At 36.1% G+C, this 27784-nt stretch overlaps 1 protein-coding gene across 1 annotated transcript in view; it reads left to right on the forward strand.

Annotated features, from left to right (window-relative positions):
* Positions 1–24938, forward strand: part of LOC128558232 (uncharacterized) — a 46384-nt gene extending 21446 nt beyond the window's left edge. Inside the window, exons 6-7 of the mRNA XM_053547114.1 lie at positions 7706–7942; positions 8689–24938. Coding sequence (XP_053403089.1) covers positions 7706–7942; positions 8689–9368 — 917 coding nt within the window. The 3' untranslated portion in view covers positions 9369–24938. The remainder of the gene's footprint in view (positions 1–7705; positions 7943–8688) is intronic.
* Positions 24939–27784: the final 2846 nt, after the last annotated feature.

The following is a 27784-nucleotide window of genomic DNA, read 5'->3' on the forward strand; positions in this document are numbered from 1 at the left end:
TCATGTGGTACCATTGCCATAGAGGGCACCATTGTCCTAAGGACACGCATCTAGTTACAAAGAATATGCCCCTTTTTCGCTAATTTTTAGCTCATCTGATTTTTTGAAAAAAAATGATGAGTTATTGTCATCACTTGGTCGGCGTCTGCGTCGGCGTTGCCTGGTTAAATAACTATCAAAGCTACTGCTTTGAAACTTGGAACACTTGTTCACCATCATAAGCTGACCCTGTACAGCAAGAAACATAACTCCATCCTGCTTTTTGCAAGATTTATGGCCCCTTTTGTACTTAAAAAATATCAGATTTCTTGGTTAAGTTTTATGTTTAGGTCAACTTTTCTCCTAAACTATCAAAGCTATTGCTTTGAAACTTGCAACTCTTGTTCACCATCATAAGCTGACCCTGTACATCAAGAAACATAACTCCATCCTGCTTTTTGCAAGAATTATTGCCCCTTTTGGACTTAGAAAATCAGTTTTCTTGGTTAAGTTTTATGTTTAGGTCAGCTTCTCCTAAACTATCAAAGCTATTGCTTTAAAACTTGCAACACTTGTTCACCATCATAAGCTGACCCTGTACAGCAAGAAACATAACTCCATCCTGCTTTTTGCAAGATTTATGGCCCCTTTTGTACTTAGAAAATATCAGATTTCTTGGTTAAGTTTTATGTTTAGGTCAACTTTTCTCCTAAACTATCAAAGCTATTGCTTTGAAACTTGCAACTCTTGTTCACCATCATAAGCTGACCCTGTACATCAAGAAACATAACTCCATCCTGCTTTTTGCAAGAATTATTGCCCGTTTTGGACTTAGAAAATCAGTTTTCTTGGTTAAGTTTTATGTTTAGGTCAGCTTCTCCTAAACTATCAAAGCTATTGCTTTAAAACTTGCAACACTTGTTCACCATCATAAGCTGACCCTGTACAGCAAGAAACATAACTCCATCCTGCTTTTTGCAAGATTTATGGCCCCTTTTGGACTTAGAAAATATCAGATTTCTTGGTTAAGTTTTATGTTTAGGTCAACTTTTTCTCTTAAACTATCAAAGCTTTTGCTTTGAAACTTGCAACACTTGTTCACCATCATAAGCTGACCCTGTACAGCAAGAAACATAACTCCATCCTGCTTTTTGCAATAATTATTGCCCCTTTTGGACTTAGAAAATCAGTTTTCATGGTTGAGTATTATGTTTAAGTCAGCTTTTCTCATAAACTATCAAAGCTATTGTTTTAAAACTTACAACAGTTTTTCACCATCATAAGTGGATGCTGTACATCAAGAAACATAACTGTATCCTGCTTTTTGCAAGAATGATGGCCCTTTTTAGACTAAGAAAATCATGGGTAGAACAATATTTCTATTATACAAAAAATCAGATGAGCGTCAGCACCCGCAAGGTGGTGCTCTTGTTATCCCCTGCTGATAAAATCAGGAGGGTGGTATTGAAATGGCGTTGTTCATCCGTCCACAGCCATATCTCAGTAACTAGCAGGTAGAATTTCATGAAACTTGAAATAAACATGAACTAACATACTGCGATGATGCCCGTCAAGTTGTTTTTTTGATTGGTCAATTTTCCTTAGAGTAATTAAATGCCCTTGATTTAATGAAAAATACCCAAAAATGTCCGTCCGCAGCCATTTCTCAGTAAATATCATGTAGAATTACATAAAACTTGAAATAAACATGCACCAACATACTGCGATGATGCCCGTCAAGTATTTTTGGATTGATCAATTTCCCTTAGGGTTATTGCCCTTGATTTAAAATCAATAAAAAATCCACGTCTGCAGCCATTTCTCAGTAACAAGCTGGTAGAATTTCATGAAACTTGAAATAAATATGAACCAACATACTTCGTTGATGTCTGTCATTTTTTTTTTCAATTGGTCAATTTTCCTTCGAGTTATTGCCCGTTAATTGTTTGAAAATCTACAGATTTGTACATAACAAACCAACCAATTGGTAGAATTTCATTAAACGTCTTTCATTCTTTTCCATGAACATTTTTTATAAACATGTGAAGTTGTGTACCCACACCTGGTCACCACCTTGCCTAGGTCACCCCCCCTCCAAAAAAAAGAGATAATTTTTCATTCCTTTTTACTTTTTTTCAAACCTTCCATAAATATTTATCAACATGCAAAGTTGTACCATTCCCCCATCTCACCCCTCCCCCCAGTCATGCCCACCACCCCAAGCATGCATTCCCCCCCCCCCCCCCCCCCCCCCCCCCCATTTTTTTATTTATTTATTTTTTTAATTTTCCATCAATATTTATAATCAACATATTTGATGTTTTGTACCCCACCCCCCACCACCAAAAAATAGCATTCATTTTCTGTTAAATTGATTTTGACTAATGAAATTATTTGTTATTTGCCTCTTGGTAACATCCTTAACTTTTTGCCAGATATACTGCTTTGCCGTTTCTCACCACAAACCCTTTCGGCGGGGGATACCAATTTAGAATTTGCTTTTTGGTTATGTATTTGTGTACAAGCTGTTATCTCGGTAACAAGTTGTGAGAATGGGTAAAAACTAAACACACTGGTTCACTGTGATGATATGACTTGCAGTGCATAGGTGACATGACACTGGCTTTTTAGCTCACCTGAGCCTAAGGCTCATGGTGAGCTTTTGTGACCGCTCAATGTTGTGCGTCATGTGATGTTTGTCAGGATACTGGTTATATGACCCAGGGAAGTGCCTACGCCTTTAGTATCTTGAACAATGAATTGGGTCCAATCGCTAAGGTGACTATGTCTTAGACTAGTTGACAAACGAAATAGAATGTCCTTTGTTAAAACGTATAGCTGGTGAGACCAAGTACTCGTATATAGAATTTTCCTCTGGCTACCTTGCCTAAATGATTCGTGTACCAATGATTCGTAAATGATTTTAATTATGAGCTAGACAATTTCAGAGATCAGGCAAATCACTAAATGTTTCAAACAAAGAATTTTCAGTTATCTCAAACTCCTATAGGCTGGAGACTCTATACTTGACTGGTCTTTTTGTTGAAGTTCCCATCAGATAATGTCTTTGAATCAACAACATACGAGTCCTATCGCATAGATGCTCGGCCTCTGTCCTCTCAACTCTATATATGATTGCCCTGACTCCTGGATGCTCAGCGCCTATATGCTATCATATGTAGCATTCAACTACCATATAGGAATATCCCCGTTGCCTTGGCTGTACTTCGCCAATAATGCTGAACCGTCTATAAGCTGGAACTCTCCTACTATCTCAGTAGATTACCAAACTCTGGGTCTCTGTCTCAGCTTTTCAATGCTCAGCCTATATTTGCTATCGTCTATAGCATTCAATTACCTTTAAGGTAAAACTCCTATGCGCTGGCCCTATAGCTCGAAACCTTATTGAAATTCTGCAACTCTTCTTTAGTCTATGAACTTCAAACGTCTTCTTTTTAATAAATTATCCACCCTGACAGGGTAACTGCAATAGTCTCCTTATCAAGGTACTGGGATAAATTATTAGTTGAATCCTCGATGTGTCTTCTTCGACCGTTGGATACAGAATGAGCTCTCTGTCATCCATCTACCTATTTATACCCCAGCTGACGTGCTATTTTTTAGGGGTGGGCGATATACGGCGGTAGACCGGTTATTGCGATGTTTTTTTCCGACGATACGATATTGCGATATGATTTTCGAATACCGGTTATTTTATAACATTAAGTAACACTAACGTAAACCAAGAAGATTCACACAAAAAATCATTTTCTAGCAGCCAGCACGATTCAACTTTGTTTTCATTTTTCTCCTTTCATTTCCGGTGCAGGTAGCAGACTGGTTTACAGCTATTTTACGGACCCAATTCCACATCATAAAACCAATAAGAAAATTTAGATAAATATAATTTCGTATTTGTCAGCGACTCATTAGTAATTTTTCTATCAACTAGAATTTATTATTCATACAACAGCTATACCAATTTCCTCGTTTATAATCGGTGAATTGAGCAACCTGTGTAATATGATTGTATCCGTAAACCGAATGTAGTGCCGCACAATAAATCAAATAATATTTTGACGCAGTCTACTTTCGCTTTTGAATATTCGGTAATACTCCTCATAATCTAGTCAAAACTTTTTTATTTTTTTTGTTTACTGGTATTTTTATTTATTGAGAAGGTCGAGCAAACACTCGTGTTGTTGATACTAGTCATTTTACTCATTTTTAATTGAATAAATTTGAAAAAAAAAACAGTATGATTCGTCATGTTTTTGTTCATTAAATAACTGGTACAATATATCGCAGTATATTGCACTAACCACATACAATATTGCAATATATCGCAATACCAATTTTCGTGGCAATACCCACCCCTACTATTTTTAGAACTTGTTTCTGATTGGTTCAAATTTAAACATAACGTTTTACAAGGAGTACTTGCTCAAATATCTGGTTCCCTTTAACTTTTGTATGACATAATGTGTGATGCTGGGATCCAGCTATTCACATAATGAACCCAAATAAGCCACAAATGACCCTAATTCTATTATTTACAGCAATTCAACAATAATAATAGCAATGATTACATGAAAAGGGAGTCAAGCACTATCTGTGCTTATGTGTCACGTTATCAATATATTAAACATACAAATTATTCTGACAATGTGTGTCATGTGTTCGTAAACATTTTCTAAAAAAATCTTCTTCTTGAAAACCACTGGGCAGAATTACACCAAACTTCACAGGAATGATACTTGGGTGGTCCCCTTTCAAAATTGTTCAAAGAATTTAATTCCATGCAGAACACTAGTTTCCATGGCAACCGAACAGAAAAACTTAAAAAATCTTCTTGTCCAAAACCACAAGGCGTAAAGCCTTTATATTTGGCATGTGACATCATCTTATGGTCCTCTATCAAGATTGTTCAAATTGTGCCCCTGAGGTAAAAAGAGGCCCTGCCCCGGGGTTCACAAGTTTTACATAGACTTATATAGGAAAACACTTTAAAAATCTTCTTGTCTAAAACCTCATGACCTAGGTCTTTGATATTTTGTATGTAGCATTGCCTTGTGGTCCTCTACCAACTTTGTTCAAACTATGCCTCTTGGATGAAAAGAGGCCCTGCTGGGGCGGTGGGGGGTCAATCTTAAGTTTTACATTGACATATGTAGGAAGAACACTTTAAAAATTTTCTTGTCTGAAACTGCAAGGCCTATGCTTTTGATATGTGGTATGTTGCCTTTCCTAGTGTTTCTGTGCCAAAATTGTTCAAATGTCTGTGGGGTGAAAAGAGGTCCTGCCCCGAAGGTACCAAATTTAACACAGACTTATATAGGAAATAAAAATGAAGATCTTATTGTCTGAAAGTACAAGGCCTAGGCCTTTGATATTTGGTATGTAGCATTGCCAAATGGATCTCTAACAACTTCAAATTATACCCCTGGGGTGAAAAGAGGCCCTGCCCTGGGGGACACTTTGAGTTATATAGGAAAAAATACTTCAAAAATAATCAGATCATATTTCCTGGACTGTTTAATTATAATTACATGATGACCCCAAGCGATTAGGGATCACTTGACTGTGACCTTGACCTACTGGCCTACTTTCTTGTTTTTTAAGATAGTCTTGAAATTTGGATGATGTGTACAGTTTTGCACACCAATCTTAAAACTGACTTTCAGTTACCATGAATGTGACCTACTGACCTACCTTCTTAATATTTTAGCATCAGTTTGCTGTTTGAAACATGTGGCTCATATCACTCAGGTGAGCGATCCAGGGACATCCTCCCTCTTGTTCTCAAAGTTGTGTCCCTTTTTCAACATAGTAATTTTTGGTGTAATCTATTTTCTCCAAATTGTTGGCCCTTTTTTTCTTGTTTTTAGCTCACCAGAGCCAAAGGCTCAGGGTGAGCTATTCTGATCACTCACTGTCCGTCGTCCGTTGTCCGTAAACTTTTACTTTAAACGACATTTCCTCATAAACCGCTAGGCCAATTTCATCCAAACTTCACAGGAATGTTCCTTGGGTGAAGCTCTACAAAAGGTATTCAAAGAATTGAATTCCATGCAGAACTCTGGTTGCCATGGCAACCAAAAGCAAAAACTTTAAAAATCTTCTTCTCAAAAACTAGAAGCCCTAGAGCTTAGATATTTGGTTTGACGCATTGCCTAGTGGACCTCAACCAATTTTATTCAAATCATGACCCCGGGGTCAAAATTGACCCCGCCCCAGGGGTCACTTGATTTTACATAGGAAAATCTTAAAAATCTTCTTCTCAAAAACCAGAAGCCGTAGTGCTTAGATATTTGACATGTAGCATTGCCTAGTGGACCTCTACAAAAGTTGTTCAAATCATGACCCAGGGGTTACTTGATTTTACATAGGAAAATCTTCAAAAATTTTCTAAAAATAAACCAGAAGGCCTAGAGCTTAGATATTTCACATGTAGCATTGCCTAGTGGACCTCTACAATTTTTTTTCAAATCATGACCCCCAGGGTCAAAATTGACCCTGCCCCAGGTGTCACTTCATTTTACATAGGAAAATCTTCAAAAAATTTCTAAAAATAAACCAGAAGGCCTAGAGCTTAGATATTTGACATGTAGCATTGCCTAGTGGACCTCTACAAAATTTGTTCAAATCATGACCCCCGGGGTCAAATTGACCCCGCCCCATGTGGTTACTTGATTGTACATAGAAAAATCTTCAAAATTTTCTAAAAATAAAGCAGAAGGCCTAGAGCTTAGATATTTGACATGTAGCATGGCCAAGTGGACCTCTACAAAATTTGTTCAAATCATGACCCTGCCCCAGGGGTCACTTCATTTTACATAGGAAAATCTTCAAAAATGTTCTAAAAATAAACCAGAAGGCCTAGAGCTTAGATATTTCACATGTAGCATTGCCTAGTGGACCTCTACAAAATTTATTCAAATCATGACCCCCGGGGTCAAAATTGACCCCGCCCCAGGTGTCACTTGATTTTACATAGGAAAATCTTCAAAAATTTTCTAAAAATAAACCAGAAGGCCTAGATCTTAGATATATGACATGTAGCATTGCCTAGTAGACTTCTTAACAAATTTGTTCAAATCATGACCCCATGGAGTCAAATTGACCCCGCCCCGTGGGGTTACTTGATTGTACATAGAAAAATCTTCAAAATTTTCTAAAATAAAGCAGAAGGCCTAGAGCTTAGATATTTGACATGTAGCATTGCCTAGTGGACCTCTGCAAAAGTTTTTTAAATCTTGACCCCGGGGTCAAAATTGACCCAGCCCCAGGGGTTACTTGATTGTACATAGGGAAATCTTCATAAATTTGCTAAAAATAAACCAGATGGCATAGATCTTAGATATTTGATATGTAACATTGCCTAGTAGACTTCTACAAACTTTGTTCAAATCATGACCCCAGGGGTAAAATTGGCCTTGCCCCAGGGGTTACTTGATTGTACATCGGAAAATCTTCCAAAAAATTTCTAAAAATCATCAGTTTGACATTTGAAACATGTAGCTCATATTACTCAGGTGAGCGATCCAGGGTCATCATGACCCTCTTGATACTTGTTAATGTTTTCATTATTTTTTTAGTGACAAGGCTTTTGAAAGTTTGAGCATTGCTGTCATTTGACTGCTCTTGTTAAAACATCATGAATTTTTCCATTATGTTAGGTGATTGCTAGTTGTCTGCATGTTATGAATTTATGTTTTAATTAAAGAAAAGCCAGATAAAGAGCTAGTTAAAGAAAACACAGGACCAGCAAAGAAAAGAGGCGCTGGAGAGGAATTCGCAAAACCTTTTGATAACTCTATGACACAACTGGTAGTGAATGGTTTCGCAGAGTACATGAAATCTGTTGGGGCCCTGATTTTCAATGGTGAAGTAATAGGAACAGTATTCAGAGCAGGAGATGACTACGTCATAACTGCATTCCATGTGATAAGATGGATAATTGGTAGGTACTTTAAGGTCTTTCCTTTTTGCTGTCAGTTGGTCTTTCAGCCTGTAGTGCATTGTAGCGGTACGAGTTAGAATGTTTGCAAATACATGTATAAATAGTTGAATCTTAACAAAAGAAGATACTTGAATAATGGAAGTTTCAAAACTGCATATTTACTCTCTAGAGCATTTTTGATGTCCTTTCATGTAATAAACTTTTCCCTTTATTTACTTATTAAAAATTATTTTGTATGAAACTGATGGCTTGATTTTAATATAATTTCACACAAATTGTCCTTATATGACCTACAAAGATTTTTCCAGTTATTCTGATTTGTCAATAATGATGGCCGCCAGAGAAGATGGTCAGTTTTCCCTAAATGTATATAGTGGAAACTTAAAAAGTTTTCTTATATGAAACTGCTGGCCCGATTTTAAGATAATTTCATACAAATTATCCTTCTGTGACCTTCTACCAAGATGATTCAGATTATATTGATTTGTCTAAAAACATGGCCAGCTTAGGGAGTTATCACATTTTCTCTGTGACCTTGACCTCATAAAATATCCAAGAACATTTTGCATAAATATAGGAATATCAGTTCTAAAATACACGTAAAAGACTTTGATGATGATTAAGCAGTGGAGTGAACTCAAACTGGGCATTTATGAGGCATTCTGAACCATATTGCTCTGGTCAGACACCCACACTCCCCTTGAATAAAGTGTTTTACCAACCGCTCTTGTATATTTTTATTTCAGATCCCAATATGAATGAAGATTATGATTTCACTTGTCTTGAGGGAGATAATGTCTATATAAACTTCAATACAACAGCATGTTGGATACCACGTTTTCAGTACAGAGTACGGCATAAAATTTCAACAAATGATCTAAGACTAGACTACACAATTCTGCAAATAACAAATCCTGCTGGCTTGCCAAACAAACTAAATCTAGATAGACTTCATTTTGAACGGCTGCGTGTGAATGCTTTATTAGGAATAGGTTATGGAAACCCAGCAAACAATTCTACTAAAGTTTTAGATCCAAAATGTCTTATCATTCCATCAGTTACTGAAAGAATTACAGACTGTGAAAATTGGCTGTATGCTGAGGATGGTAGAAATTACAGACATTATCAGGCAGCTGTTCCTAATCTTGATATTGTTAACAACAGCTACAGACATATTGATAGATTGCAAAATATCTTTTTAGATATTTCCATGGAACACAGGGGTTCTGGATCGCCTTTTCTTACCAGTGATGGTAAAGTTGTTGGTATTCTTACACATGGGCATCCAGAGTTCTACTTTCATTTACCAGCAGTAATGCAGCTTGGTTTTCCAAAAGATAAAAGATTTGAAACCTTGTTGAGATTAGAATACATTTATGAAAATATTGTTGCAAGAGACCCAGATCTTGCCAATAACTTATTTTGAGTGGAGGCAGTTTAGGTTGGATACAGTAGGTCATAAAATTGATATAACTTCTTTGATTTTCTGTGCCACTTACTGGAGAAGGAGTTGGCCAATTGCTTATGATCAGTAGATAGTCTCTATTGTTTTGAGGCCTGTACCGGTAGATCAAAGTACAAGGCCGATTGGTTAAGGTTTTCTAACTGAATCACTTATGCCTCACTGCTGTGATTTGGAAGCCTTGCTTAGGTTTTAGATTTTTTTCATCTGAAGAAATTAAATGTAAGAAAATCTTTCTGAAGCATAGAATGCAACCAAGTTAAAAATCTTTGTAGACTCTGATTGGGGCTGCTCATGAGAGGTAATGAAATATGCATCATCTCTCACATCCCCTAGCACAGGCTTTATACATTTAATTGAATTGATTTTATGATCTCAAGTGACAAGAATATATTGTCCAAGTATGAGGAGCCATTGCCCAGAAGGTTGATGGTTCTATCCTGGTGAGCAACTATCCATACCTAAAGTGATACCCGTATGGCTATCTGGAGTCGTTCTCCTCAATAAAAAGCAAGAAAAATGCTTTATAACCTAATAAAGTAGATGTTTCTCAAAATCCTAATAAAATCGCGGCCTAGCTGCTAAGTCTTGCCATTTTCCACTTGCCCATCATCAGTGATGGTTTGAAACCTTGCTTTGGGTGTAGAATTCTTCATGTGAGGAAGCCATCCAAAGCTCTAAGGTTCTAAATAGGTGACTGCCCATACCTGAAATAATGCCCGGAGGCGTAGCTGGGGTCTTCCTCCACAGAAAAATAAACAAATCTTTTTAAAAAAAAGATCAGGACTGCAAACTTGATTGCCTGTAGTGCTTAGATTATTGAAGTCAAAGATCAAGGTTGCGAACTTAATCTTACATCGCCATTTCTGAAAGTGCATGCGACTGTTACTTTCACAATATGGTCACTATTTTAACTTAAGTGACGTCAAAGACTTTAAATGCAACATAATTATTATGTGCCACATGTTGCCGTTAACGACGATATAAATTTTAATCCTGTGAGATGTATATCGGGTAAGTTACATGAATTTAAAAGGAAGCCACTTCTTTTTGTAAGAGGAAAACTGAGTGTGCACCGACTAGTACTGACTTATGTCTCCCCCATACATACATGGGGGAAACATATTGTTTTTACCTCTGCCGTCCGTCCGCTTTGAGCTTGTCCGGCTTTCACAGGTCAAACTGCTGGCTGGATTTCGACGAAACTTCACAGGAGTAATCAGTACCAAGCCTGGTTGTGCTTATCGCCAGCATGTTCCACTTCGCTGCACAAAATGGCTGCCAGAGCTAAAAATAGCAAAATCTTGTCCGGCTTTCACAGGTCAAACTGCTGGTTGGATTTCGATGAAACTTCACAGGAGTGATCAGTACCAAGCCTTGTTGTGCATTTCGCTGGCACATTTTGCTTCGCTGCATAAAGTGGCCACCATTGCTAAAAATAGAAAGATCTTGTCCGACTTCCACAGGTAAAACTGCTGGCTGGATTTCGACGAAACATCACATATTAAGTGATCAGTACCAAGCCTGGTTGTGCATATCACCGACACGTTTCACTTTGCAGCACAAAATAGCAGCCAGAACTAAAGATATAAAAATCATGTCCGGCTTTCACAGGTCAAACTGCTGGCTGGATTTTGACAAAGCTTCACAGGAGTGATCAGTACCAAGCCTAGTTGCTGACACATTACACTTTGCTGCACAAAATGGCCACCAGAGCTAAAGGTATACATAGGGGGGAGACATATGTTTTTGTGCCAAAAACACCTTCTAGTTTAAAAAATACTCAAATAATATGGCAGATATTTATGACCCCCTTCGAAGAAGGAGGGGGGTAAATTGTTTTGCAGATGCCAGTCGGTCGCTTGGTCAGTCGGTCCATAGACCAATCGATTTCCAGATGGTAACTCAAGACTGCTTGGGCCTAGGATCATGAAAGTTGATAGGCAGGTTTGTCATGACCAGCAGAAGACCCCTATTGATTTTGAGGTCAGTAGGTAAAAGTCAAGGTCACATTGACCCGGAACAGTTAAACCATTTCCAGATGATAACTTGAGAACGCTTGGGCCTGGGATCACGAAACTTAATAGGGAGGTTGATCATGGCCAGCAAATGACCCCTATTTATTTTGAGGTCAATTGGTCTAATGACACATTTGATACGAAGGCCACTTATGACTGGTAAATGACCCATGACTATTGATTTGAGGTCAGTACATCAAACGTCAAGTGCACAGTGACCAAATAATTGCTGTTCCTTGTGCAGTTACTGAATACATCAAGGGGGTCATTTGGTGTTCTACGAGCACTTGTTAATTTTTTTAAACTCTATTGTCCTGTCGAGTATACATTGAAATAACATCAGTTAAAATAATGATTTGATGCATCTCTTATTTTCGAAATAATAAAAAAAGTTCAAGGTTTTCTGAGACAACCCTCATTATTAGCTCACCTGTCACGTAGTGACAGGGTGAGCTTTTGTGATCATCTGTCGTCCGTCCACAATTTCGTGTCTGCATGATGATTTTATTTTAACCAAACATGCACACAACTTGTATCACCATAAGATCTTGGTTCCTTTCTTGAACTGGCCAGATCCGGTTATGGGTTCCAGAGTTATGGCCCCTGAAAAGGCCAAAATTAGCTATTTTGACCTTGTCTGCACAATAGCAGCTTCATTTATGATTTGATTTTAACCAGACTTGCATAAAACTTGTGTCATCGTAAGATCTCGGTTCCTTTCTTGGACCAGCCAGATCCCTTGATGGGTTCCAGAGTTATGGCCCCTGAAAGGGCCAGAATTAGCTATTTTGACCTTGTCTGCACAACAGCAGCTTCATTTATGATTTTATTTTAACCAAACTTGCACACAACTTGTATCGCTACAAGATCTTGGTTCCTTTCTTGAACTGGCCAGATTCCTTCATGGGTTCCAGAGTTATGGCCCCTGAAAGGGCCAGAATTAGCTATTTTGACCTTGTCTGCACAATAGCAGCTTTATTTATGAATTGAATTTAATCAAACTTGCACAAAACTTGTGTCACTATAAGATCTTGGTTCCTTTCTTAAACCCGCCAGATCCCATAATGGGTTCCAGAGTTATGGCCCCTGAAAGGGCCAAAATTAGCTATTTTGACCTTGTCTGCACAATAGCAGCTTCATTTATGATTTGATTTTAACCAAACTTGCACACAACTTGTATCACCATAAGATCTTGATTCCTTTTTATACGCCCGAAGGGGCATATGTTATCGCCTCGGTGTCCATCTGTCTGTCTGTTGGTTAGCAATTTCCGTTCCGCTCTGTAACTCTTGAACCCCTTGAAGGATTTCAAAGAAACCTGACACAAATGTTCACCTCACCGAAATGACTTGCAGAGCGCATGTTTCGGATGGCTCACTTCAAAGTCAAGGTCACACTTAGGAGTCAAAGGTCATATGACTTTGTTTTGTGTGTATATTGCTCTGCATTTGTATTGCATTGCAGTGCTCTTGTTTTTATTTGGCAGATCCTTCTTTTGTTCACTAACAATTATTGTTTTTTAATTACTTCCCTTTTATGTAACTATAAATAGATTATTTAGTAACTTTTTTATTATTTACTGTAGGGAAAAACCGAGACCACTTTTCTGTGGTACAACATGGATGATACCTCCAATTTTTAGGTGTATTTTGACATATCTGTACCGTGTAAGAATGCTTGTTATCTTTTTGGTTAAATTTCTTTCCTTTGTTGTTCCTGTCCTTTGGACTTATGGCTATAAAGAAACTGATTTCAAAACAATTTTACACAAGACTAGTGTTCCTTGGGTGTTCCTCTACTATATTCCTTCAAATAATTTTGATTCAGCGAAAAACATGGCCCCCAAGTGGTTTTGTTTATTTTCCCTATATGCCTATATGGAACTTTGAAAATCTTTTTGTCAGAAACTGCTGGTCCGTTTTCAAAATAATTTTACACAAATGTTTCTTGGGTGACCCTCTACCAAGTCCCTTCAGATAATTTTGATTCATTGGAAAAGTGGCCGCCTGGGGGAGGGGCTCATTTTCCCATATGGCTGTACAGAAAACCTTGTATGAAACTACTGGCCTGATTTGAAAATAATTTTATTTGAAGTAACTTTAAAAAAATTTCAACTATATTTTCTCATAATTCTTTTGATTGATCTTGATTATGATTTTTTGACCTTCTTGTGTTTAAGTGCAATGATAACAGGTGAGCGATATAGGGACGTTATGGCCCTCTTGTTGTAAGTGAGCTTAAAAGTTAAATTAAATTAGTATACATTTCAGTTTTTATCAGGATAAACTGCTAGGTTATAGGAACATCAAAGAGATCAATTTCAAGGCCTGAAACAAAATGCTGTTAGTTTGGAAAAATAGGTTTTTGCTGTTGAAAGATTGCTAACACACTTTTAATAGGTGTTGATAGTAAAGCTGAAAATCCATTATCATAGATTGAAACTGGCTGAAAACTGGCTCTGGTTCTCACAGTTGTAAGAATATGATCATTTTGTTTAAATGATCTGTTAGGGTTGACACCAGTAAGCACACTTTCTTCACATATGTATGAAACAGTTTATTTCTAAGTTTTATAATGTTTAAAATAAATTCGGTTCTGAGCTGGTAAACTTATGTATTAAGAAGCTCTTTTTAACTTCTGTATCTTAGTAAAATCCAGTTTTTGCAATTAAAGAATTTGGGGGAAATGATAAATCCAAAACATTATCTTCTTGACAGAACCAGATTGTATTTTTTAGCATCATGCCAAAAAAAATAATAATAGAACGCCAAAATAATTACTGTTAGGAAAAACCTTATGCACAACTAAACATTTCTTTTTTAATTTGAAAAATAGCCACAAAAGTGTTTAAACATTACATAGTCCACACACTTTAAAAGCTTTAAATTAATTCATTTTGACTTGGCACAGCTTTGTTCACATATTTCATACTATTTCCAAAGATATGAGTATGTTGATTTTTAGTATTGAGATCACATATAAAGAAATTTTGCTTATCTTTGGTGTTAAAACCCTGCTGTTTAAAAATTAAAAGGAATTCTCAACCTTGTTGGTTGTTACTGAAAGGTTATGAAATATGCTGGTGCATGTATATATGTATATAATCAAAGGGGCATGCCTACAGATTTATATCACAATATCAAATTTTTAAATGGATAGCAAAGTACAGTATATGAAATGTCTAATTTCACAAATAAATGCAATGTATATGTTGCTATTTGAAATCAAATGTTTACTCAGAATCTAACATAGCACATAGCTTTTCCCTGTATTTTACAGATATAATGAGGCATTTTATAAATAAATACACCATATAACTCACAGAATCTTTTTATTTGTTTAGCAGTTTATTTGTAAGATTCCTAACAACTGAAATTATATCTTTTAAAACGTTTGTTAAAAAAACTACATAAATCTGCAGACATGTCCCTATTGTCTGTAATGTAGATCTGTTGTTAATTATTAGTGCTGTTTGTTGTTTTTTTACAGAAACAAATTTTTATATTGTTTTCATATGAACTTTATAGGTTATAATTGTTTCTTAGTCAGTTTACATGTATGTAGTTTGCAATTGTTTCGTAGTCTGTAAACATGTATTAATACTATATAGTGTTTGATTATTTATTGGTATATCCTCAGTAAATTATTTTTGGAGTAAATTCCTGGATTTATACTTCTTGTAAATAGGATCTTGAAATTTTGATATTGGTTGATATTGAATGAAAAATTTAGATGCATAGAAATAGAAAAATAGTGATACTTAATTTGATTTGAGGACACCTGCGACGTAATTGTTACCAGTATATATTTTTGTGTAACAAATTTATCAAGACTAGAGGAATAATACAAATTCTTCTGTGCAGATTTGATCAAATAAGTCAAAGGTAACAAAAGTAGAGGAAAGAAGAGATAGAACAATTCCAGATACAGTGAACAAAAATTGTTTTGAAGCAGTATTCCAATTAAATGAAGTATTTTCATTATTATCATGCATTCTAGCATAAAACTGCTATTCTTGTCACTTTTTGGGGGTGTTTTAACAGGAGAGAAAACGTGTGTTAACAGAGAGATTCTCGTGCTCACATGCTGTTATAACACCTTTTTATATATGCGCGTTCCGTGGAAGAGTGTAAACGTATTACGGCCCCAAAACGGATAATTCAAATGGAAATGACGTCAACGTGAAAAAACAAAACGGATATTCCCGCACATTTCATGGAAATTTAATGACGTTGAGGGATAATGTATTCAGGCATTCGTTTTTCCGCGTTTTATGCTAGAAAAGCATTAGCGCATGTTATTTTCATGTTATAACATCTTCAGAATCGCTCGGGATACGTTGGTACCCTACGGGCTCGGGCACCAACCAATCCCTCGAGATTCTGCAGATGTTATAACACAAAAAAACATGCGTTATCCCTACATTGACAGTTGAGATTGCAAAGATGCTTTTCTATGAGGTGAAGGCTCTAGGTTCAAATCTTTACTTTTCACCTTGGGCAAGACACTTTCACAGTTGCTGTTAATGGGAACAGCAAATTGCTGAGGATTAGGTATAATTGATTTAATTATTCTGCGAAATATTTGTGACAATTAATAAGATTTGCCTTTACTTCGCCATTGTAATAATAACGTTGACATTTCTTGAATCTCATAATGATGTAGATACTATTGAAATATAGTAAGAACATGTTTTTGTCCATAGTAGTCATACTGTTGTAAATGCAAGATAATGGATATTGTTCTGGTATATTCATGTATTTTCTTTTATTTCTTGTTAGCTCACCTGAGCCAAAGGCTCGTGGTGAGCTTTTGTGACCGCTCAATGTCCGTCGTCCGTCTGTCAACATTTCCTAAAAAAATCTTCTTCTTGAAAACCACTAGGCAGAATTACACCAAACTTCACAGGAATGATCCTTGGGTGGCCCCCTTTCAAAATTATTCAAAGAATTGAATTCCATGCAGAACTCTGGTTGCCATGGCAACCGAAAGGAATAACTTTAAAAATCTTCTTGTCCAACACCACAGGACCTAGGACTTTGATACCTGGTGTGTAGTATCATCTAGTGGTCCTCTACCAAAATGGTTCAAATTATCCCCCTAGGGTCAAATATGGCCCCGCCCTGGGGGTCACATGGTTTATATAGACTTATATAGGGAAAACTTTGAAAATCTTCTTGTACAAAACCGCATGGCATAGGGCTTTGATATTTGGTATGTAGCATCATCTAGTAGTCTTCTACCAAGATTGTTCAAATTATCCCCCTAGGGTTAAATATGGCCCCGCCCCGGGGGTCACATGGTTTATATAGACTTATACAGGGAAAACTTTGAAAATTTTCTTGTACAAAACCACATGGCCTAAGGCTTTGATATTTGGTATGTAGCATCATCTAGTGGTCCTCTATCAAGATTGTTCAAATTATCCCCCTAGGTCAAATATGGCCCCACCCCGGGGGTCCCAAGTTTTACATAGACTTATATAGGAAAAAAGTTTAAAAATCTTCTTGTCTGAAACCACAACACTTAGACCTTTGATATTTGGTTTCTAGCATTGTCTTATGGTCCTCAACCAAAATTGTTCAAATTTTACCCCTTGGGTGAAAAGAGGCCCTGGGGTCCCAAGTTTTATATAGACTTATATAGGAAAAAGCTTTAAAAATCTTCTTGTCAGAAACCATATGACCTAGGCTTTTGATATTTGGTATGATGCATTGTCTAGTAGTCCTTTACCAAAATTGTTCAAATTATGCCCCGGGGTTAAAAGAGGCCCCGCCCTGGGGTCACTTAGTTATTATGTGTGCTATATAGGAAAAATACTTAACCTATTTCCAAGACTATTTAATTATAATTACCTGATGACCCCAAGTAATATGATGTCACTTGACTGTGACCTTAACCTGCTGACCTACTTTCTTGTTTTTTAAGATACCGCCTGGAAATTTTGATGACATACACAGTTTTGCACACAAATCGTAAAACTGAATTTCATTGACCATGAATGTGACCTACTGACTTTCTAATATTTTATCATCAGTTTGACATTTGAAACATGTAGCTCATATTACTCAGGTGAGTGATCCAGGGTCATCATGACCCTCTTGTTTTGAATAATTTATTGAAATATGCAGTCTGGTTGGTCCCATATTTTATTTCTTTTTTACCCCAAAACTGAGCCATTTTCTTGGCCAAATAATGGGCTCAGGTCACTTCCCTTTTTAGTTTAAAAAAAAAAAGAAACTCTGGGTCATCAGAAAAAATGGAATATGATTATTTCTGGCTGTTATCAGAGCAAACTGTTTAACCTATCAGCTGTCCAAGTGCTTTTTGTGCATTTACAAATATATTGTAAGAACGTCATCAGCATCCCTATTGACTATTTTCCAGCATAATGGTCATATTGCAAATACATGTACACATTTGATACAGTTAAATGAGTGAAGGAAGAAAAAAAATGCCTGGCTTAGATTTCCATTTAAAGGATCACACAAAATGTATGCTTGAATGATTTTAGAGCGGACATCATTTGGTGCTTTGGAATGATGTAAAACATATCAAAACCATTCTGTATATGCACTCTTTATGTTATAATATTTACAAATTACAGAAGCAATGACATAATATACACATTGGTGCAAATAATAAGAAGATCTCGAGCATATCCGAAATAGTCACAGTATGAATGTAAAATTTAATGATGTGATATTTGGGAATATGTAGTGTTAAAAAATGTAGATATATTTTACCAGGCATGCAACACTATTGGAGAGTTTGAGAGTCCAAAATGCATATGTAAGTGTGTGTATGCATATGTGGAGAAAACCATTATACACAGTAGTAGACATCTGCTGAAAAATTGTCTGAACATTCCTTAAGTTTTAATTCTCGAGGATGGGGGAGCATGGAAATGGAAAATAACTTTTTTTGAGCCACACATTTACCCTACCTAGAGACTGTTGGGTGAATATGAGGAAATTTATGAAAACAGGGTGTCACAAGGTTAACAGATTTAACAGTAATAAACTTCTGTAGGCATTATTGATTCTTTTTTATGATGACATATCCTGAAATTAACTTCAATGTGTGTAGCTTCAAGGTTGTTTGTGGTTTACATACCTTATACAAAAGTCATGCTTTGTGAAACTGAGATGATGGTTTTTGAATACTGTGTGTAGATAAAGTTGTAGAATGTAGTCTATTGTTTAATTAATTCATTACATTTGATTAAGAGAATAAAATGTATGTATTAAAAAGTATATTTTTACTGTAAATAATATGTATGTACAGATCTTGTTACAAATGTTATTTTGAAGTGAATTTTATATATGAATATTTTGTTAATTTATGTATATTTTATGCTACATTGTTGTTTTTACCGTTGGATCATGTACACAGAATATTCATGACAAAACTCATTACCAGAAAATCATTGTTAAAATTACTGATTGTCAGCATATTTCACAATGAATATATGGCTGTCCTTTTATATTTTTATTTGATTATTGAAATGCACTATTTTCTTTCCATATTTTTAAAGGCGGTCAGTCACATATAAGCAACATTTTTGAGTGTTCGTATATGCTACTAGAGATTTATTTTAGGATCAAAAAGACTTTTTTCAAGATATTATATCCCTATTACAAATGTATATTTTATTGACTTTTATAAAATTGTGTAATTATCCCCCTTTAATATGAAAATTGTTTAAAACACTGAGTATTTTCTTTTATTTCAGCAAAATTTCTGGTTTTAAATATGTCTCTGGCTTTTGAATTCATTCATTTCCAATATATCTTGGTTGCCCAACCAAGATAGGAAAAGGGAGGTAACTTTGATTTTTTAAAACTTGCATTTCTAATGAATTTCATATATTCTTATATTTATCTCGTTCCCTAGGCTAAGTACGTTTATCAAATTTATATTTATGCTAAAATACTGCTATCTTGGTTAGGCAGCCAGGATAGGAAAATCAGTTGTAAAAATGCCACCAGTGAAAATCTGTCATACACTAAGTGCACAGTGAGTATCAAAAAGATTAAATAATCAGACCATAATGGTTGGAATACATCCATTACATGAACACAATCTGATTGGCCACCTTTCAAATGAATGAACAGTGGGACAACACCATTTTGAATTGCACAATTATTATGCCCCCCTTTGAAGAAGGAGGGGTATATTGTTTTGCAGATGTCGGTCGGTCTGTCGGTCGGTCGGAATGTAGACCAGTCCGTTTCCGGATGATAACTCAAGAACGCTTGGGCTTAGGATCATGAAAGTTGATAGGGAGGTTGGTCATCACCAGCAGATGACCCCTATTGATTTTGAGGTCTGTATATCAAAGGTCAAGGTCACAGTGACCCTGAATAGTAAAACGGTTTCCGGATGATAACTCAAGAACACTTGGGCCTAGGATCATGAAAGTTGATACGGAGGTTGATAATGACCAGCAGATGATCCCTGTTGATTTTGAGGTCAGTATGTTACAGGTCAAGGTCACAGTGACCCTGAACAGTAAAACGGTTTCCGGATGATAACTCAAGAATGTTTATGCCTAGGGTCACGAAAGTTGATAGGGAGGTTGATCATGACTACCAGATGACCCCTATTGATTTTGAGGTCAGTATGTCAAAGGTCAAGGTCACAGTGACCAGGAACAGTAAAATGGTTTCCAGGCAATAACTCAAGAACGCTTGGGCCTAGTATCAGGAAAATTGATAAGTTAGGTTGGCCATGACCAGCAGATGATTCCTATTGATTTTGAGGTCATTAGGTCAAAGGTCAAGGTCACATTGGCCAGGAACAGTTAAACTGTTTCTGATCTTCTTGTTTCCAAAACCATAGGGCCTAGGGCTTTGATATTTGGTATGTAGCAAAATCTAGTGGTCCTCTACCAAGATTGTTCAGATTATTTCCCTGGGGTCAAATATGGCCCCACCCCGGGGGTCACATGGTTTATATAGACTTATATAGGAAAAAACTTTTAAAAACATCTTGTCCAAAACCACAGGGCCTAGGGCTTTGATATTTTGTATAAGACATCATCTAGTGGTCCTCTACTAAGATTGTTCAAATTATTCCCCTAGGGTCAAATATGGCTCCGCTCTGGGGGTCACATGGTTTACATAGACTTTTATAGGGTAAAAACTTTGAAAATCTTGTCCAAACCACAAAGACTGTGGCTTTGATATTTTGTAATGTAGCATCATTTTGTGGTTCTCTACCAAGTTTGTTCAAATTATCCCTCTAGGGTCAAATATAGCCCCGCCACAGGGGACATATGGTTCATATAGACTTATATAGGGAAAAACTTAGAATCTTCATGTCCATAACTTACATCATTCAAATTTGGACCACATGTATAGTTTTGAGTGGCAAGATGAACCTTGACATGAGTTGACCTTGATCTTGACCTAGTGACCTACTTTCACATTTCTGTAGCTACTGCCTTCAAATTTGGACCACATGCATAGGTTTGTGTACCAAAAAAACTTTGACCTTGTTATTGACCTAGTGACCTACTTTCACATTTTTGAAGGTACAGGCTTCAAATTTGGACCACTCTCATAGTTTTGTGTTCCGAAATAAAAGTTGACCTTGATTTTGACCTAGTGGCCTACTTTCACATTTCTCAAGCTACAGCCTTCAAATTTGAACCACATGCATAGTTTTGTATACCGAAATGAACTTTGATCTTGAGATTGACCTAGTGACCTACTTTCACATTTCTGAAGCTACAGGCTTCAAATTTGGACCTCATGCATATTTTTGTGTTCTGAATTGAAATTTGACATTGATTTTTATCTATTACCTACTTTCACATTTCTCAAGCTACAGCCTCCAAATTTGAAGCACATGCATAGTTCTGTCTACCGAAATGAACTTTGACCTTGAAATTGATCTAGTGACCTGCTTTCACATTTCTCAGGCCACAGCTTTCAAATTTGGACCACATACACATTGTTTTGTACTGAAATGAAATTTGACCTTGATTTTGATCTTGAGCTAGTCTTGAAATTTGCAACATTCAAAAATGGCTCAGTGGATGGCGCCAAGATCACTCTGTAATCTCTTGTTAGGCTAATAGGTTAAAGGTCAAGGTCAGATTAAACCAGAATGGTAGAACTTTTGTTTACAGTGAGCATATAATTTCTGTTCCTTGTGCAATTACTGAATGCATCAAGGGGGGCATTTCGTGTTCGATGAGCTCTTGTTAGCAGTGAAAGTTGTGCATGTAAATGAATATTTAGAAACTGTTTAGTAGGAAGCCAAAAATAGGTATATAAATGAATGGGATGTAGCATTTACTTTACAAATGATACTTCTGTGTTTGAAATGAGCTTCTATTGTAAAGAATTATCAGAAGAGCAAAGATATAATAATAATGGAATGTTCAGTTTTTATGTTGTAATTAATTTTTATGTTCTGTGAAAAACAGAAAATGAACTGAATGTTACAATTGTTCATCCTTTTTTGAACACATATACATGTATTATTGTAACATAAAGTATATTATGCTATTTATTTTTTGTTGCAAATCCATTTGAGATGAAAACCAGTTGTAACCAGCTTCATATATATTACAGGGGTTAGCATTTGTTTGTCTTAAAGCATCCCACATCTGTAAGTATTTTCCAGTTTTGGAACTTAAGTTAATGTTTAAAAATTGATGTGATGCATTTAAATTTTGAAAGTACTTACAGGTGTTGTCTGTGAAATGAGTAAATGAGAAAACATTTTACTATATTAGTCACAGAGTATAACTGTAATGTAAAATGATAGAATATTTCCTTTATTTCACAAACTATGGTATCATTATACCAAAAATGTTTACAGGTTCTCTGTAATTTTAGAGGTGATTGTATGTTTTAAGACCTGAAATTTTGATGTAAATCTAGAAGCATGCATTGTATGTGTGTTAAACTGTATTTAGTTTATTTCTCACCATAGGCAGATCACACTGTGATGTTGATATTTTTAACCAAATATTAACCTATACATGTAGTTATACAACTTGTTGATATTATCAAGTATTTGGTATGTGCTTTCTCTTTGGTCGATATTAACAACTTGTTATGCCTGTATCATGTTGCTGATTTGTTGTGTTAAGTAAATGAATGTAAAGGAGCCTCAATTTACTGTTGTATTGTTATGTATACATTGATGGTTACAGCTAGTTCTTTGTCTGTTTCTTGGTAAAACATTTTAAGTGTGATTTGCCAAAATTTTGTTTTAGACAGGTGATAAGCATACTATTAGCTGTTAGTTTCATATGTGTTTGATGTTTCATTAAGATTATTTTTATTCATTACATAAATTATTTTAGTGATATAACCTTTGGATCTGTCTTCTGCAGTGCTGAAAACTCTTTCAAAGGTAATTGGTCAGTAAATACACAATCTGTTGTGGGGTTTTTTTTGTGTGTTTTCTTTTTGTGAAATAAATACCTACTAAGGATGACACTGATAACATTTTGATAAATCAGCAAGATGTTAAGGAACTAGTACATGTAAGTTAAGTACTGCAAGGAACCATATACTATTTTCCATCAACACATACTTTTACCAGGACTTGTTCTACTCTATACTATTTTTTAGAACCAAATGGACATTTGTAATAGCTTGAGAAGTTACTGCATAATTATGATAAAAACAGAATATGGTCTGAATACAGACTACCTAGAACTGTGTGTTTGCTTTTCATGGTGTTTGTTTTTCTACTAGCAAAACATTGATGTTATCGTAGGTGATTACTAAATTGTTTGAAAGATCCCGTAGAATATGTGCAGTCCCATGTGGTTCTGGGACGATCTGTGTAAAGAATTGGAACCACTGCCATACCCTTGCATGATCGTAAGAGGTGACTAATAGGGTCTTAACACTTGGTTCTGCAGTAACTCTGATTCCAGCAGGTATGCAAATTTTGATTCCATACCTCATGTTTTTAGCTCACCTGTCACAAAGTGACAAGGTGAGCTTTTGTGATCGCGCGGCGTCCGTCGTCCGTCCGTGCATCCGTCTGTGCGTCCGTAAACTTTTGCTTGTGACCACTCTAGAGGTCACATTTTTTGTGGGATCTTTATGAAAGTTGGTCAGAATGTTCACCTTGATGATATCTAGGTCAAGTTCGAAACTGGGTCACGTGCTGTCAAAAACTAGGTCAGTAGGTCTAAAAATAGAAAAACCTTGTGAGCTCTCTAGAGGCCATATTTTTCATGGGATCTGTATGAAAGTTGGTCTGAATGTTCACCTTGATGATATCTAGGTGAAGTTCGAAAGTGGGTCACGTGCCTTCAAATTCTAGGTCAGTAGGTCAAATAATAGAAAAACTTTGTGACCTCTCTAGAGGCCATATTTTTAACGGGATCTGTATGAAAGTTGGTCTGAATGTTCATGTTGATGATATCTAGGTCAAATTTGAAAGTGGGTCACGTGCCATAAAAAACTAGGTCAGTTGGTCAAATAATAAAAAAACCTTGTGACCTCTCTAGAGGCCATACTTTTCATGGGATCTGTATGAAAGTTGGTCTGAATGTTCATCTTGATGATATCTAGGCCAAGTTTGAAACTGGGTCAACTGCGGTCAAAAACTAGGTCAGTAGGTCTAAAATTAGAAAAATCTTTTGACCTCTCTAGAGGCCATAATAATATATTATTTTTCAATGGATCTTCATGAAAATTGATCTGAATGTTCACCTTGATGATATCTAGGTCAGTTTCGAAACTGGGTCACGTGCGGTCAAAAACTAGGCCAGTAGGTATAAAAATAGAAAAACCTTGTGACCTCTCTAGAGGCCATATTTTTCATGAGATCTTCATGAAAATTAGTGAGAATGTTCACCTTATAAAGTTCAAAACAGGGTCACGTACCTTCGAAAACTAGGTCAGTAGGTCAAATAATAGAAAAACCTTGTGACCTCTCCAGAGGCCATATTTTTCAATGGATCTTCATGAAAATTGGTCAGAATTTTTATCTTGATAATATCTAAGTCAAGTTCAAAACTGGGTCACATGAGCTCAAAAACTAGGTCACTATGTCAAATAATAGAAAAAACGACGTCATACTCAAAACTGGGTCATGTGGGAAAAGGTGAGCGATTCAGGACCATCATGGTCCTCTTGTTATTTGATGTAAATGAGATGTGGAACCAAAATTTGTAGTCCTGTTTGGCGCCATATAACCTATACTGTGTTGGTGCTCCGTAAAACCCAAATAAATAAATAAATAAATAGAACATGTGCATTTGCATCATGTTGCTTTGTTAATCATCTGCTACATATGTGAAGCAATACATGTCATGTATGCTAGCGTTATTTATAAAAGGGTCCTGGTGCAATTGGGGCAGTGCTGGAATCATTTTATGATAATATGGATATTTGTTAGTACATATGCGTTCTGTGTGTGACCATGATTTATCATGAAACTAGTCACATAATGTCTATAGGTTATTCAAATTCATTTACTGCTTGTTTTTTATTTTGTTGCATAAAAAGAATAAATTAAACTTGTCTACAAATTTGTGTTTTTGTTTTTCAGTTCCATAAAAATTGAACCCTTGTTCTCAAAGTACTCTTCGAAAAGGCAATAATCTGTTATGCAGGTAGTTTCCCTTATCTGCACATATATATACAAGGGTCCATGCTAGAACTCAATTGTCTATGATGTTTAAATTCTGATATTTGCAAAAACTCACGTTTAGAAGGAATGGTCCAAATCTTTCTGGCATAAGTTTGAGACAATCTGTCCATTTTTAGCACACCTGTTACAAAGTGACAAGGTGAGCTTTTGTGATCGCGCGGCGTCCGTCGTCTGTGCATAAACTTTTGCTTGTGACCACTCTAGGGGGCACATTTTTCATGGGATCTTTATGAAAGTTGGTCAGAATGTTCATCTTGATGATATCTAGGTAAAGTTTGAAACTGGGTCATGTGCGGTCCAAAACTAGGTCAGTAGTTCTAAAAATAGAAAATCCTTGTGACCTTCCTAGAGGCCATATTTTTCAATGGATCTTCATGAAAATTGGTCAGAATGTTTACCTTAATGATATCTAGGTCAAGTTCGAAACTGGGTCACGTGCGATCAAAAACTAGGTCAGTAGGTCTAAAAATAGAGAAACCTTGTGACCTCTCTAGAGGCCATACTTTTCAATGGATCTTCACGAAAATTGGTCAGAATGTTCACCTTGATGATATCTAGTTCAAGTTCGAAACTGGGTCACGTGCCGTCAAAAACTAGGTCATTAGGTCAAATAATAGAAAAACCTTTTGACCTCTCTAGAGGCCATACTTTGAAACTACTTGGTGGTTTTCAATGAAACTTAGCCACAATGAACTGGGTTGCGTGTGGACAGATGAGCGATTCAGGACCAGCATGGTCCTCTTGTTGTGTAGGTTACCATATTTGAAAATTACTTCACCAAATATGTTACTTTATGTATACTCTTCATATGAAAATAATCATGACTTGCTGAATTGTAGAACTAATGCCCAATTTTAACCCTTACCCTGCTAAATTTCTATAATGAACTTGTCCACCTTTCAATTTGGACAGTACCATTAGCAGTTAAAAGGAGTGCTAACCAAAAAGATACTGACTGAATGGCAATCAGTGCAGATTATGATCAGACTGCAGGCTGATCATGATCTACACTGGTCGCAAAGGCAGAATCAGTTGTGTCCAGCATGATAAAGGTTAAAAGCTAAACATACAATAACAAAGAAGGTTATTCTAAAACTCTAACATACAGCCAAGTCCATCAATTATAGAAACTACATGAATACATATGAAAGCCGCCCTGGAAGCATCGACTTCAAGCACAAATACTTCTTTTAACTTCACGACTTCTGTCTAGTTCATTGCCTCAGGTTTTCAACTTCCATCTCCATGACTTTGAAAACGTCAAAGTTCCTGGCTTCTGACTTCCAACTTATAATGTCCTGACTACTAGCTTTAATTTACTGTTAGCTGTAGGAGTTATTTAGTGCTATCCAGGGTCACTTTTCGGCCCTTAGTACAGCCAAAAGTTGTATAGAAGTTTAATGCGTTTCTTTTAAACTAAAGGGTAGTATTGGGTAAGCAAATGTGTTATGATGTGTATGCTTGTTTCTGTTTATACTCGGCAGTTTGCATGTATATGGATGGTATTGGTCAAATTGACCATAAGTCAGTCAAGTAGATGGATTAAACTGCCATACCTCTATCTTCTTAGTGGAACACTCCCCAGATTGTCACATCGTAATTAATTTATGACAACACTACGGTCTTGTTTCATTAATTGAAAGAAATAGCATCACAGCTTCATAATCAAGGCTTTATCGTGTCTTTCCCTAGTTGGCGGTGGCCACCAGGACTTACCTTTTATCTACAGAAATGCAAAGGAATATCAGTGCACTGTACATTGTCGTACTTGGTAAAATTCACAATTTCAGCTATAAAATTGGTATCTTGGAAAACTTTTTTTCACTTGAGGAACGTTTCAAGTGGCAAGTTTGTGACGTGTATAGTGCCTGCAAAGAGCTATAAAAATTATTGTATACTTCTTTGAGCTAATATTGTAACATTTCTTGTAAAAAAATCCTATCTGCAACGTACGTTTCTTCTTAATAGAGATGAAGTTTCAAATTTAGTTTTATTTTAAAATGTAAAGCTTGAAATAGAAGATCGATTTTTCTGGTTTTATACGCTTGTATACCAGTCCAAAGAAGTATAAAATACTTCTTATAGCTCTTTGACCAGTCCAAAAGTGAATGTCTCATACTATGTTTTTCAGCACAGGAAGTTGTAGACCAGGGGTTTGACTTTGCATTTGTGTCTGGTAGTCATGAAAGATGGCTTAAAATAATTTCGTGAAATCTGGTACTTCTGATGAAAGCATTATTGAGAAAATTTTACATGTTAATTCCAGCTGTTTGTTAGTCTGTTCATCCGCCAATGGGTCTGTCTCTCAGTGAGAAAAGTTGACCCTGCTATAACTTTAAGAAGTACAGGTCTGCAGATTTATTCACGAAACCTGCTGTACAGATAAACGGCTATTTGGATATCAAGAAAGTCGCGAAATTTAAATCCTGATTTATCCTGGATTTTATTCCTCATTAATGCATCACCCGACTCCTTAACAGCGACCAGTTCCTATGGTCCTGCAATGTATGTATGGAGTTATCTTTGAATTGATATTGTGGTAGAAAGCGCATAAGACATCGAACAAAAAAAGACCTCAGACTTTTCACTGCTTCTTAATTTAAGATGAACATTCACGATACGACAATTCAACATTTCAAAATTTGAAGTGTTTACTGATAGGGCAAATTTTAAAAAAAATCATTGTTTAAAGTACATTGGATGTGCATCGAACTCGCAATGGAA

Source organism: Mercenaria mercenaria, chromosome 1 (genome assembly GCF_021730395.1).
Source record: "Mercenaria mercenaria strain notata chromosome 1, MADL_Memer_1, whole genome shotgun sequence".
Taxonomy (NCBI): domain Eukaryota; kingdom Metazoa; phylum Mollusca; class Bivalvia; order Venerida; family Veneridae; genus Mercenaria; species Mercenaria mercenaria.